We start from the raw sequence: 12,515 nt of genomic DNA on the forward strand, positions 1-12,515 counted from the left end.
ACCACACACACTGCCCGCCCTCCCTCCCCCCCACAGATGCAGTGGGAGAATGGGAGGGGTGAGCTGGTACATGTGGGAAGGAGCTTTCAAGCCAGCTCCCTGCACATATCAGCTTCCATGGAGTCACCTGCCCCCACGCTGCTGCCTCTACCAGAGGTAAGGGAGGGGCAGGCAGCAGTCAATGCTCAAGGAGTGTAAACATATAACCAGTGTGTAAACATATAACCGCTAAATTTTCCAGCAGTTACATATTTACACAAATACCCAATAGTTAACATCCCTACACAGGACTACTACTTGCTTTTATGCAGTTATTAGTTTTCTGCCTTAAATCAGAAAGGGAGAACAGATACCAGTTCTTCTTTCTCTATGACAGTCTCTCTCTTCCCCCCCTCCTCCACCCCCCAATTATCAGGACTCTCTAGTACTCCTCCACATTGCATCTGTGGTTTGGATTATTTTTGACTATCTTAGATGCACTGACTTCTGTTTTTCCAAGTTGAATCTTATTTTGTTACTTTCCACCCACATTTGTGATCTATTTGTCTTTTGACTTATTCCTCTGCCTTCACTTCCAAGTGTAAGCTCATTTAAGCATTTCTTTAGTACATCCTGTTTACTCCTGCATCCAGACCACTAAATAGAAAACTTAAGACAACAAGATCCCTTTAATACCCCACTCTTACTGACCTGATATAGTGCCACCTCCCATAGGAAGCTGGGACATTGACTTGATACATTAGTGTTTATCATTACTCTGCCTGATGTTTCTCAATACTCTTTACTTACAGGAAAAGCTTAAAAAACAGTCTAGTAGCACTTTAAAGACTAACAAAACATGCTGATGGTGTCATGAGTTTTCGTGGGCAAAACCCACTTGAGAAGACCCGAGTATACAGTTCTCTATCTAGTTTTCCATTTACATAACTGAATTCATATCAAAGCCAATTTCAATTCAATTTTACTAAACTTTCATTTTAATTATATACCTTCATTGTTTGATTTTATCCAAATTGTCTTCAGTTGTTTTCACCAATATGGTTCACCAACTTTTTTAAAAAAAGTTATTTAAATTCTTTTATGATGGGGAAAGAAACACATTTTGCTAGGCTCACTTTTCATTTCTGTACTTAATACTGATTAGTGAGTTAATTAGTTAGCTAACTAGTTAACTAAGAGATTCTATGGTTCATCAGATGAAGAGCAGAAGAAGTTTGCACTGGTTCCAGTTGGAGATTTTTGCAAAAAAAGAAGAGAAGATATTGCAGTTCTTTTGACTCAGCATACTGTATAGAGTTGGTGAATAAAGACTAATGGGGAGCGGGGGGGAGAAGAGGGAAGCTCTGAGTTACTGACCTGGACCTTTTGCAATCTTTGCTGAAAACTCTCAATTACTGAATTCGGAGTCATTGTGTGACTTTCTATAGGATGTGTGTTTATTCATTGGAAGAATGATGAAAGGTGACAAGACAGAAGATCATGTTCCTAAGCATCATTACCATTATTGTATACTCACAGAGGAGAGTATATTGAGAGAAGCAGATGATTGGAGAATTGAAATTGCATTCGGAATCAGTGGTTGACATTAGCCCTGTTCAGTTATTATTTCATGACTGGTTGGACTTTGTGGACAGACTTGGTGGTTTCAGGGCAGATTCTAGTGTGAAAGAGTTTGCATCACAAGTGTCTATTCCATTTGGCACCTTTGTTGCCAAAGATGTTATAGCACAGTTTAACTTTAGCTGACTGAACACTACTTGCCCTGATTTATGCAAGCCAGCCAGTATCATGTGAGCCAATGTGCTTTTGAAATACAATGATGTTTTCTTGAAGAAAAGCCTTTAATAGGCTTACCTATCCTTACCTCAGGAGTTGGCCCCTCCAGGTCAGGGTTGATACAGAGTTACATAGCGCCGAGGGGAAACTTAGTTTGCAGCTGTCTCACAAAAATCTACCTGGAAAAACTGAATTGAAATTGGCTTTGACATGAATTCAGTCACATAAATGGAAAACCAGACAGAGAACTGTAAATAAAGAGTAATGAGAAGCAGCAGGCAGAGTAATGATAAACACTAATGTACCAAGTCATCGTCCCAGCTTCCTATGAGAGGTGGCACTATTATCAGGTCAGAGAGAGTGGGATATTGCCGGGATATTGCGGTCTTAGATATCCTATTTAGTGATCTGGATGAAGGCGTAAAGAGGCAATACTGAAGACATTCATAGATGAGCTTACACTTGGAAGCAAAGGCAGAGGAATAAGTCAAAGGACAAACAGATTACAAATGTGGGTGGAAAACAACAAATAAGAATCAACTTGGAAAAAATGAAGTCAGTGCATCTATGACAGAGGAAAAAATAACCCAAATCATAGATGCAATGTGGAGGAGAAATACCTGTACAGAGACTTAATGATTAAAGAAAAAGATGACTGCCAGAGAGAACCTGTATCTGTTCTCCCTCTTTGGTTTAAGGCAGAAAAATTATTAACTGTATAGGCCAGGCTCTTGATCATGAAAACAACTGTTCACTTTAAGCAATTTACCAGCTGTCGTAGATATTCTTGAATTGTGTTTGGATAAACAAGTACACTGATGGCAACCAGTGTGTTGAGGGCGAAGTCAAAGATCTGGTAACAGAAGAAAGGGATGATCCAGGCTGCATGTTGCTATAAAAAACAAAGGAAAATAGATACATGTTAAAGTATAACGATTATTTTCTTATGCTTCAAAATCAATAGTGCAAAATACTCTTTTGTGATAGTTTCTCAGAGGGGAAAATAGCTTGTTAAATATGCTTAAAAATATGATAGGCAGCCAAAGATGCTGGGCAGCAAAACTGAGAATTTTAAGTATATGAGTCTGAGACCTTATACAGGAACCAGGTTTAAAAAAAAAAAAAAAAAAAAAAAAATCAATCACAAAGTACTGTTTTGGCTTCCTAAAATACCAAACGGGATTAATATAAATACATTCCTTGGGACAAATCCCAGTCCCAGGGAAGTGAATGTGAAAAAAATTCACTCACTTCCATAAAACTAGGATTTGGCCATTTGTATCCGAGGTTTGCCCATAATATACTAATAGATCTAACACACAATGAATACAGTTAGACAATCTTAAACTAAGTCTGCATAAGCAATTTTGTCAGTCATGGTTATGAAAAACCACATTCTGATAAACGTTTCACCAGCCAAATCACCCATGTGGACAGTGAGTGCTGTGTCGGTGGGAGACACTCTCCTGCCAACACAGCTACCATCACTCGCCTGCTGGCATATAGCAGCCACGTGAGGAGACCTTATAGCAGCACAGTTGCAGTGGTACAGCAGTGCTGCTATAAGGTCCACAGTGCAGACACAGACTTAGTCTTGTATTCCTCAATCAGCATAGCATCACTTGATACAATCAAATCTCAAACATAAGTTTCCTGTAATCTCATAGAAGAAATTAAATGGTTTTATAAATGTTTACAATCAACAACAAAACCTTAGGAGACAGGGTTTTTTTTAATTTCTGCTTGTTAGGAGTTTCAAAGGCAGAATGATTCAGGTTGGATTAATCAACATTTTATCTGATTAGTTACCTTATATGCTCCATATGTAGCCATTGCACAGATCAGAATCATAAGAAGAGAAATTGCAGTGGCAATGCACATATCTGAAACAGATAATTAAAGTGATTGCAGTTAAATATGCAGAATCAAAAGTGGATGTAGAACTGTTAGAAACTTGACATTTTAAGATTGTTCTGAGAGTTGCAAGGACGTGGTCTTTTCCTTCCCTAACCACAGAGCTTTTAATTCATTTTTTCACCTGCTCATGTTTAGTACAGAAAGTTTAAGTGCAAGATGTAAAATGTGTGTGACTATGGAATCAATTTTTCTGTGGCACTAGCAAAGGTTGGAAAAAAAGGAGAGGGAACATGATATGTAGAGAACCTAACACCTAGAGATCTTGGACTTAGCGATGAGGTATATTTTATTTATAGAGATGCTGATAAATTCAAGAAAAAAAAAGCACCCAGCTAAAACATGGCTACATTAAGTAGGAACAACAAAACTGCATACCTCTTTCTGCTATTACCTTTGCTCTTACACAAACCGATCGGTACCAGTGAATACATCACTTTAAAACTAAAAATGACTAATCAAACTTGATATGAATAGACTAAGGAAAGGGATTAGCTTAGACTTGGTGGCATTAGAGTTCCTCACTTGTGCCAATCAAAGAAGAATCAGATCAGCCCCAGAATTTTGTTATTGAACCTCTTCACTCTGGACTCAGCAGTGCTGATCTCCCAGGACAATCTTACACCCAGGGTCTGGGCAATAATTTTCACAGGGGGCCACTTAATGACTTTTGGTACAAGGTCATAGGCCAGCCCCACACCCAGAAGGGGTTGGCCAAAGGGCAGGGCTGGGGACTAGCCTCCCCCCAGAGTTGCCTGGGGACAGAGGCTTTGAATTAAAAACAGAGCAAAGGGCTCATGGCTCTGGCCCTTGAGAGTAGCACCACCTCAACTGAAAGCCATGAGTCTCATAGACTTTAAGGTCAGAAGGGACCATTATGATCATCTAGTCTGACCCCCTGCACAGTGCAGGCCACAGAATCTCACCCACCTCCTCCTAGAATCATCCTCTCACCTATATCTCAGATATTGAAGCCTTCAAATACTTTGAAGGCCCCAAGATGCAGAGAATCCTCCAGCTGTGATCTGTACCCCATGCTACAGAGGAAGGCGAGTCATTTAAATATGTTCCTGCTGCCTAGAAATTCAGTGGCACAGGCAGCAGGATATAAATAGAAAGCAGCCAGACGCAGTCCAACAGCAGGATCAAAGTGTTAGGCAGGCTGGATCTGGCCCCAGGGCTGGATCTGGCCCATCCCCTGTCCATTCATTGTATCCATTTTCAAGTTTGTAAGGTCCCATCACCAGAGTTAAGGCACAGCCTTACAGCTTCTGCCAACCTACTCATCCAGAAGGGGGCCCCAGCTGCAGCCTTAACCCCCACCCTGATGTACTCAGATTGCTCCCCAAGAGGTTCTCTTAGCACAGAGGATCGCAGACTGGAGGAGCACCCAAGCCCACTCACTCTGAGTCCTGACCCAAGGCCCTAAGGGTTTATCAAAGCATCTGACCCAGTTATTGAGCTCCTCCAAAATTATGTTTTCCCCAGGTCACTTCCTACTACAAGTTGAACTTCTGTGGTCCAGGATGCTTTGGTCCAGCAACATCCATGATACAGCAGGAGCACGGATGTTACCAGACCAGAGAGCTCCAGCTACAGAAATTGCCAGCAGCTAGGAGCTCAGCCAGTCTGCAGGGTGAGAGAGCAAGGAACCCAGCCAGCAGTCTGGAAGCTGGAGTAGGGCTGCCGGCTGGGGAACATGGAGTCCCACCAGCTGCAGCGGCGCCAGGTGTGGCCCCACCAGCCAGGAGAGTGGGGCCTCTCCTGCTGGAGTGGGGCCGGGTACACAGAGAATCTAAATCCTAGAACAACCTCTACGAAGCCATTGCTACTTCTGACATAGTGCTCAGTATTGACCTTGCCTTCCTGATGCAGCAATTAGCACCTTCCACTTCCTGGGCTAACTAGGATCCTTTTAGACCAGGGGTCAGCAACCTTTTCAAACCAGAGTCAAACTATATCACCATTCAGAACAAGTGGTCAACAAAGAGCTGTATATGAATGCTCATTTGCATCACTGAAAATATACAACTTAATATTATTGATAATTGACATCATGATTACTAATAGCAGAAGTGAAACATTGTACTCACGTACTTTATTTAATGGGACTTCTGCTGCTGCATCTTTTCACTCATTTCTTTGAAGTTTACATCATAACTGATCAAATCCAGCTTCACACACACATTCAGGCTGTCTTCTGTCAATCTTATGGCAGGGGCTGGGGATGTAGGGGTAAGGGCAGAGGTTCAGGTGTATGACAGGCTCAGGGCTGGGGTGTGTGGGGGGTGCAGGAGCATTGATACTGCAGCCAGATGGGGGCTGAGCCCCACCTGGAGGTTTGTTGGCCAGGCTTCATAAAGTAAAATATGTCCAACACAAAAGGTTTCAACACTGTCTTTATTTATAGCAGGGATGGGGAACCTTTTTTGGATTAGGAGCCACTGTCCCACAGAGAAATCAGTTTGGGACCACACAAGTGAGAAGCAAAAACCCCTCCAGAAACCGCCAATCCTCACTGACGTGGCTCCCAACTGAGACACCTCACTCCCCTGGTCCTCCAGTCTCATGTGTGGGGGAGGAGGAGAGAAGGGTAAGGAGAACTGAGGTTCAAGGTCTCAGGCCAGATTAACTCTTCTGGGGTAAAGTTAGAGAATTTTGTGCCCTCCCATGCTCTGGATTGGGGCCCAAAATATGTGTGTGTGAGACAGACAGACAGACAGACAGACAGTGTGTGTGTGTGTGTGTGTGTGTGCGCGCGTGTCAGAGCTGCCAGTGAGTGGGATAGGGTGCAAAATCTGGGTGGGCAGTAGGGTGCAGAAGCAAACTGGGAGTAGGTGTCTGGCCAGAGAAGAAGGGGCAGAACCCCTGGTGGGGGTGTCTGGCCAGGGGCTTGGATTGCAGTGCAGTATCTGGGGGTGGGGGGGGTATGCACTCAGGAGGGGGGCAGAGGGTATGGGTTATGAAGGTGAGAGGGACAGCAGTGGGGGGGGACTGAGGGGAAGGAAGGAGCTGGGGTGCCAGAGGCAGGCTCTGGCCAGCTCACTTACTGGTAAGACTTACAGCTTAGCCCAATTTTCCATCAGGAGCCTGTCCTATCCCCTCCCCGGGTTGCCAGATACTTTCACAAAAAAACCCGAACATGGCAAGAGAAAAAAATTGATTGAGCCTCCCTCCTCCCCCATCCTCAAAAAAGCTGCTGCGCCTTTAAATTCCCACACTCCCCGCCAGACGCAGTAGGGGAAAAATGTTCCCGCCAGCCTTCTGTCCGAGAAAAACATTTTACATGTCCAGTATTTTCTGGTTTGTTTGTTTTTATTGGACAGAAGACGCAATTACCAGACTGTCAGGGCAAAAACCAGATACCTGGCACCCCTACCCCCATCTTCCCAGGCTGCCTGGCCATGTGCTTGGTGACTAAGAGCCTGGGGGGGGGGGCGGAATTCACTTCCTGCACTGCCTGCTCTTGAAACAGGCAGCTTCCACTGGCCAGAACCAGCCAATGGGATTGTGCTGAGGGCAGGCATAATCATGAGGCATCCCTCCCCGTCCTGGCACACAATGTGTGGAAAATAAAGGGTCCACAGCGCCTTTCTGTGCAGCTGAAACAAAAAATACAGGACTATGTAGCACTTTAAAGACTAACAAGATGGCTTATTAGATGATGAGCTTTCGTGGGCCAGACCCACTTCCTCAGATCAAATAGTGGAAGAAAATAGTCACAACCATATATACCATAGGATACAATTTAAAAAAATGAACACATATGAAAAGGACAAATCAAATTTCAGAACAGAAGGGGATGTGGGGGGGGGGGGGGGGGGAGGAAGGTAAATGTCTGTGACCTAATGGCATTAGAGGTGATAATTGGGGAAGCTATCTTTGTATCCTTTGGTATATGTGGTTGTGACTATTTTCTTCCACTATTTGATCTGAGGAAGTGGGTCTGGCCCATGAAAGCTCATCATCTAATAAACCATCTTGTTAGTCTTTAAAGTGCTACATAGTCCTGTATTTTGTTTCAGCTACACCAGACTAACACAGCTACATTTCTATCACTTTTCTGTGCAGCGTGTGGGATGGGGCAAGCAAGGAAAGCTGCCTGAGGTCTCCCTGCTGTCTCCGTGGGCCCGATCCAGCCAGTGGAGGGTGTTTTGCCCAGGCCTGCTATAGTGCTAGCTCAGGCTGCCTGCTAAAGGGGAGCAAGGTGGGGACTGGGCTCAAGCTTAAAAAAGAAAGCTGCATCTGGCTCACCAATCATAGGTTGCCGACCCATTTTAAACTGTCCCTCCACTGGGAGCATGCCCTGGCACCTATTGAGGTTTGGGACTTCCCTTGAGCAGAGTTGCTCTACTCTTAGCCCTGATTCACTGCAGATCCCATCACAAAGACCAATTATTCAATCATTGTTGTGAGAAGTTGTTTTTAGTTTTCATTTATGACCGATGTAGCACTTGCTCTATAAGCAACAGTGTCATTTCAATGACAGAGCATCAGAAACTGATAAAATGTGACACTTCTGCTTTGATCTGCTGTGCTTGCGCATATTTTCTCTCTGCCTACGTCAAACCCTAGCTGGCTCATGTAGGCTTTCATTCAAATGCTCATCAGCTCTTTTGAGTTCTGTCAGCTTAAATTAATTAGGATTGAAATTAGATATTTAGCATATTTAACCAGTACCTTTGAGCGCTCGTTCATAACAACTAACTATACAATGCATTCTATTGTGTTAGTGATTATCAGCTGAGCTTTGACCGGTACGGTTTCTGGGTCATTTATTATTGCCTGAAATAGATTTTTGAAGCCCTTTTTTATGTAAGAGACCCAATCAATACATTTTAAAAGAAAGCTCCTTAATTTCTGAAGATGGGTGGTATTTTTCTGATTGTCTTTACTTTTTGCTTTAGGGAGAAGACAAAGCTGATGCTATCTAGGATTGCTGGCAGATTCCTGTCAGTTCTGTCACTGACACACAGAAATGATGCACATGTTCAGCCTAAGTCATCCAGATTGTTTGCAGCAAGATTGGTTCTAGGAATGAGACCTGGAGTAGAAACTGGGAGGACACCACCTCTTGGAAGTGCAGGACTGGGCTATCCCTCATTTGAGACAAGAGCTTCCTTCAGGGTCCTACCTGCAATGATTATCCCACTCACTCTTCTGGTCTCACGACCTTTCACTCTCACAGGATTGCTTACCCTGAAATAAGGTTGCCAGATGGTTTCAGAAAAAAATACCAAGGGAAAAAAGTGTGGCCCCTTTAAGAAATGCTTTTGAGGCTTTTTGGCCCTAACAAACTGCCATCGGCCACCTGCCATTTTGCTTCCTTGTGCGGGGCCGGACAGCTCCCCTGCAGAACCCGGTAAGCACTAGGGTTGCCAGGCTGCCTCCCATCTTCAGGTAGGGTTGCCAGGTGTCTCGTATTTAACCGGGCAGTCTGGGATTTTTGCCTCCTAGCCAGGGGGAGGGAAATCAGAAAGTACCGGACATTTTAGGTGTCTGGTATTTTCTGAATTTTTTTTTTAAACCAGACAGGAGGCAAAAATACTAAACTGTCCAGTTCAGTACTGGAAATCTGGCAACCCTACCTGACGATGAGAGAAACGTCTCAGTGGCAGAGGCACCCAGTTGGAGGCAAGAGGAAGAAGTAAATAAATGATGGCAGCTAACATGAAAAATCTTTAAGTCCCTGAGCTCAGACCCTACATAGTCATTGAGATCTCAAATCCACCGTCACATCACATGGAGGAGTGCTAGACTGCATCTCGGCTTACAGGTAAGTGAGACTCGCCATAAGAAGCCGTATCACCTTCCTCAAAGCTCTTAAGGTGAGCTGTGTACCTTTCTGGCACTGTTGCTCCCTATCACAATAGACCAATGATTGGAAGCTGTCCAAGGTTATGCAGCGCATCAGTGAAAGAAGGAAATAATGTGGTGAGATCATGAAGGATAGGGATGTTGTTTTTTCTTTAAAACAAATGTGGTTATTCCAGATATGACTGCTATTAGGAAGCCACTTAAACAGTTTTCTGCTGTTCTCTTTTTAGGTTATGACTTGAAAGCATTTTGGGGCAGAGACATGGATGAAATCATGGCCCCAATGAATTCAATGGCAAAATTCCCACTGACGTCTATTGAGCCTGGATTTCACCCTCCACCTTCATTTGCTTCATACAGTATCATACGTGCATAACTAATAAATTGTGAGGTTATTGGATTTTTGATGTGAACATGTAGAGTACTGTTGCACCCACAATTGTGTGTTTGCCCCAAATTTTGTGCCAAGTTGTGTCTATTGAAAACTTATGCTTTGCTGGTTCTGTTTATGCTGCTCATATGCCTGTATGATTTTTATATCTGAAGTTACGAGTATTGGCTATGTACTTATATTTCAAATGTTTGCTTCTGGGAAATAATCAACAGGTCTCTATCCTACTATGGAAGGATGGACAGTCAAGTAACTCTGAGTGGTGCAATCCATGTCTTGATGTAAATCTGCAGACCAGCAGGTAAACAAGCAGCCATTGCCTAAAAAGGATACGACTTGCTCATGTGACACTATTTTGGGAGGTACTTTCACATAGCAACAATGAAATTCTTTCCACATGAGCAAGGTTATAAAAAAGAGCCCTGGAAGTTCCTTCATTTGTCTTCATTCCAGCTCATCACTTCAGAAGCAGGTTTGCTATGCACTGGGTCTGGAGGGACTGGTGGCCATTCCTAATAAAGGACAATTTCCAGAACTTTTAAAGTTAGTTTATTTTATCTCTGCTACAAAAACTTCGTAATTGTTGTATGTAATTTTGTTTCCTTTCACAATTTTACTTCAACCTTTTTTTAATTAATAAACCTTTAGATCAGAGGTTCCCAAACTTTTTGACATGGGGACCAGTAAATCCATGCACTAACTTTTGGAGGACCGGTAACATTCATTTGCATATTTGCCTACATTAATCAAATGATAATATTCAAATAAGTTGTTTCTGGTCCTCCCAAAGCCCCTAGTGCCAGCTTAGCAAAGCTTTTGATATGGTCACCCACAATATTCTTGCCAGCAAGTCAAGGAATATGGATTGGATAAATTGAGCGTAAGACAGACAGAAAGCTGGTTAGATCAGGGTTTCCCCCAACTTTTTACTTTAGTTGGAACCCTCCCCCCCCCATACTGTTTTTTGCAGCCCAAAAATATAAACACACAAAAAACAAAGTGAGAAAATACCAGACATATAACATGTCTGGTATTTTCTCATTAGGTAAGTTTTATTACTACTAAATGTATCAGTTTGTAGTTTTGAACTGCCTGGCTGGTAAATGTGCTCAGACTGTATGAGTGTGTCTACCAGCCAGACAGTTCACAACTTCGAGGGTGTGTGTGTGGGGGGGGATTTACACAATAGAATACCCGGGTTGGACTCACTCGTGCTTTGCGGGGAGGGAGGGGGAGCGCCCCAAGATCCGCATGTGGCCAGATCAGTCCCGCTCCCCACTGCGCCTTCAGCCAGCCCCACTTCCCTCAATCCCCTCCCGGACAGCCAGTTCTCTCCTGCTTCTCCTCCCAATCTCCCCAGGCCAGTCCCACTGCCCACGTCCAGCACTGCTTCCGGCAGCCGCTTCTCCCCCCACCCGCACCATCTTCCCCGGCCAGCTCCCTACCCCCGACCTCGCGTCCCCCGGCAGCCCTGCTTTCGCCAGCCCCCCAATCTCTCAGACAGTCCCGATGCCCCAGGAAAGCCCTGCTTCCAGGGGCCGCTTCTCCCCTACTCCTCCTCCCACTCCCAATCTCCCCCAGCCAGCCTCCTGCCCAGGTCTGCTTCCGCTGGCTGCCCCTCCCCCAATCTCCCTGGCCTGCCCCAATTCCCCCGTCCAGTGCTGCTTCTGATGACTGGCTCTCCCCTCCTCTTCTTCCTCTCCCCTCCAACCTCCCCTAGCTACGCATCTGCGGGGAGCCAGAAGATCCAGCTGCAGACTCCGCCCAGGCCAACCAAGGGCTTGGGAGACCAGGCACCACACAGGCACTCTGGGAGCCCAGAACACCCCAGCAACCATGCTGAAGCCCGGTACCAGCCCATAGTTTGGGAAACGCTGCTTTAGATTTTAGATACTGATGTTAAAGGACTGGTACAGTGTTCTCTTTTGGGTAATATCAAAGGTATAAATTGACCTGGAAATGTGGCTGGTCCTTTGAGATCAGAAGAACCTGTTTGGATTTGGTGAGATTACACAGATGACAGGTTATGAAAAGCAAAGTGTTGTGGCACAGAAAAAGCTGGAATGTCTGAGGAGATTGCTTGAGACACTTCTGGCTGATCAATGTGGCAAAAAGGAGTGCTCTTTGTGAGTGGTTTGGTGTGCGTTATAGTGGAGGAAGCATGTCCTTGGACTGTAAGCAGCCCTGTTTCTAAGCAATTTGCCCTGATTTGACCTCTGAGAGGTCCTCCCAGAACCCATTATATTTATAAATAAAACAAAATAGCTAAACAATACTAACAAGAAAGGAGAAGCAACATTAATAGCGAAATAGTTATGTGTCAGGGTCAAGATCCATGAAGCTGGACAAACTGAGCAGCAGCATCTTGTTAAGCCAACAAAACCTTCTGGAATTTCAGATTGTTACAAGTATTTCCATTCTTTTGCAGCATATCAGATTTTTAAATACAAAAATAAAGGGCAGTTCTCACGTCTCCAGCACTCCCTGATCTAATATGAAAACTCCTATCTGTTCACAGGGCCCCTAAAAATAGGGGTACTTCTCTCACGGGCTCAGTCTACTGAAACCAGAAGTCCCAATGCCAAGTGCAAACAGGGGGCCTTAAGTTTTCCTTGAT

At 44.3% G+C, this 12,515-nt stretch overlaps 1 protein-coding gene across 1 annotated transcript in view; it reads right to left on the reverse strand.

Moving 5' to 3' along the window:
• LAPTM4B (lysosomal protein transmembrane 4 beta) overlaps window positions 1-12,515 on the reverse strand; it is a 94,033-nt gene that overhangs the window by 45,660 nt on the left and 35,858 nt on the right. The window contains exons 3-4 of the mRNA XM_075920334.1: window positions 3,586-3,659; window positions 2,546-2,668 (exon numbers count right to left, since the gene is read on the reverse strand). Coding sequence (XP_075776449.1) covers window positions 2,546-2,668; window positions 3,586-3,659 — 197 coding nt within the window. The remainder of the gene's footprint in view (window positions 1-2,545; window positions 2,669-3,585; window positions 3,660-12,515) is intronic.

Source organism: Pelodiscus sinensis, chromosome 2 (genome assembly GCF_049634645.1).
Source record: "Pelodiscus sinensis isolate JC-2024 chromosome 2, ASM4963464v1, whole genome shotgun sequence".
NCBI lineage: Eukaryota > Metazoa > Chordata > Testudines > Trionychidae > Pelodiscus > Pelodiscus sinensis.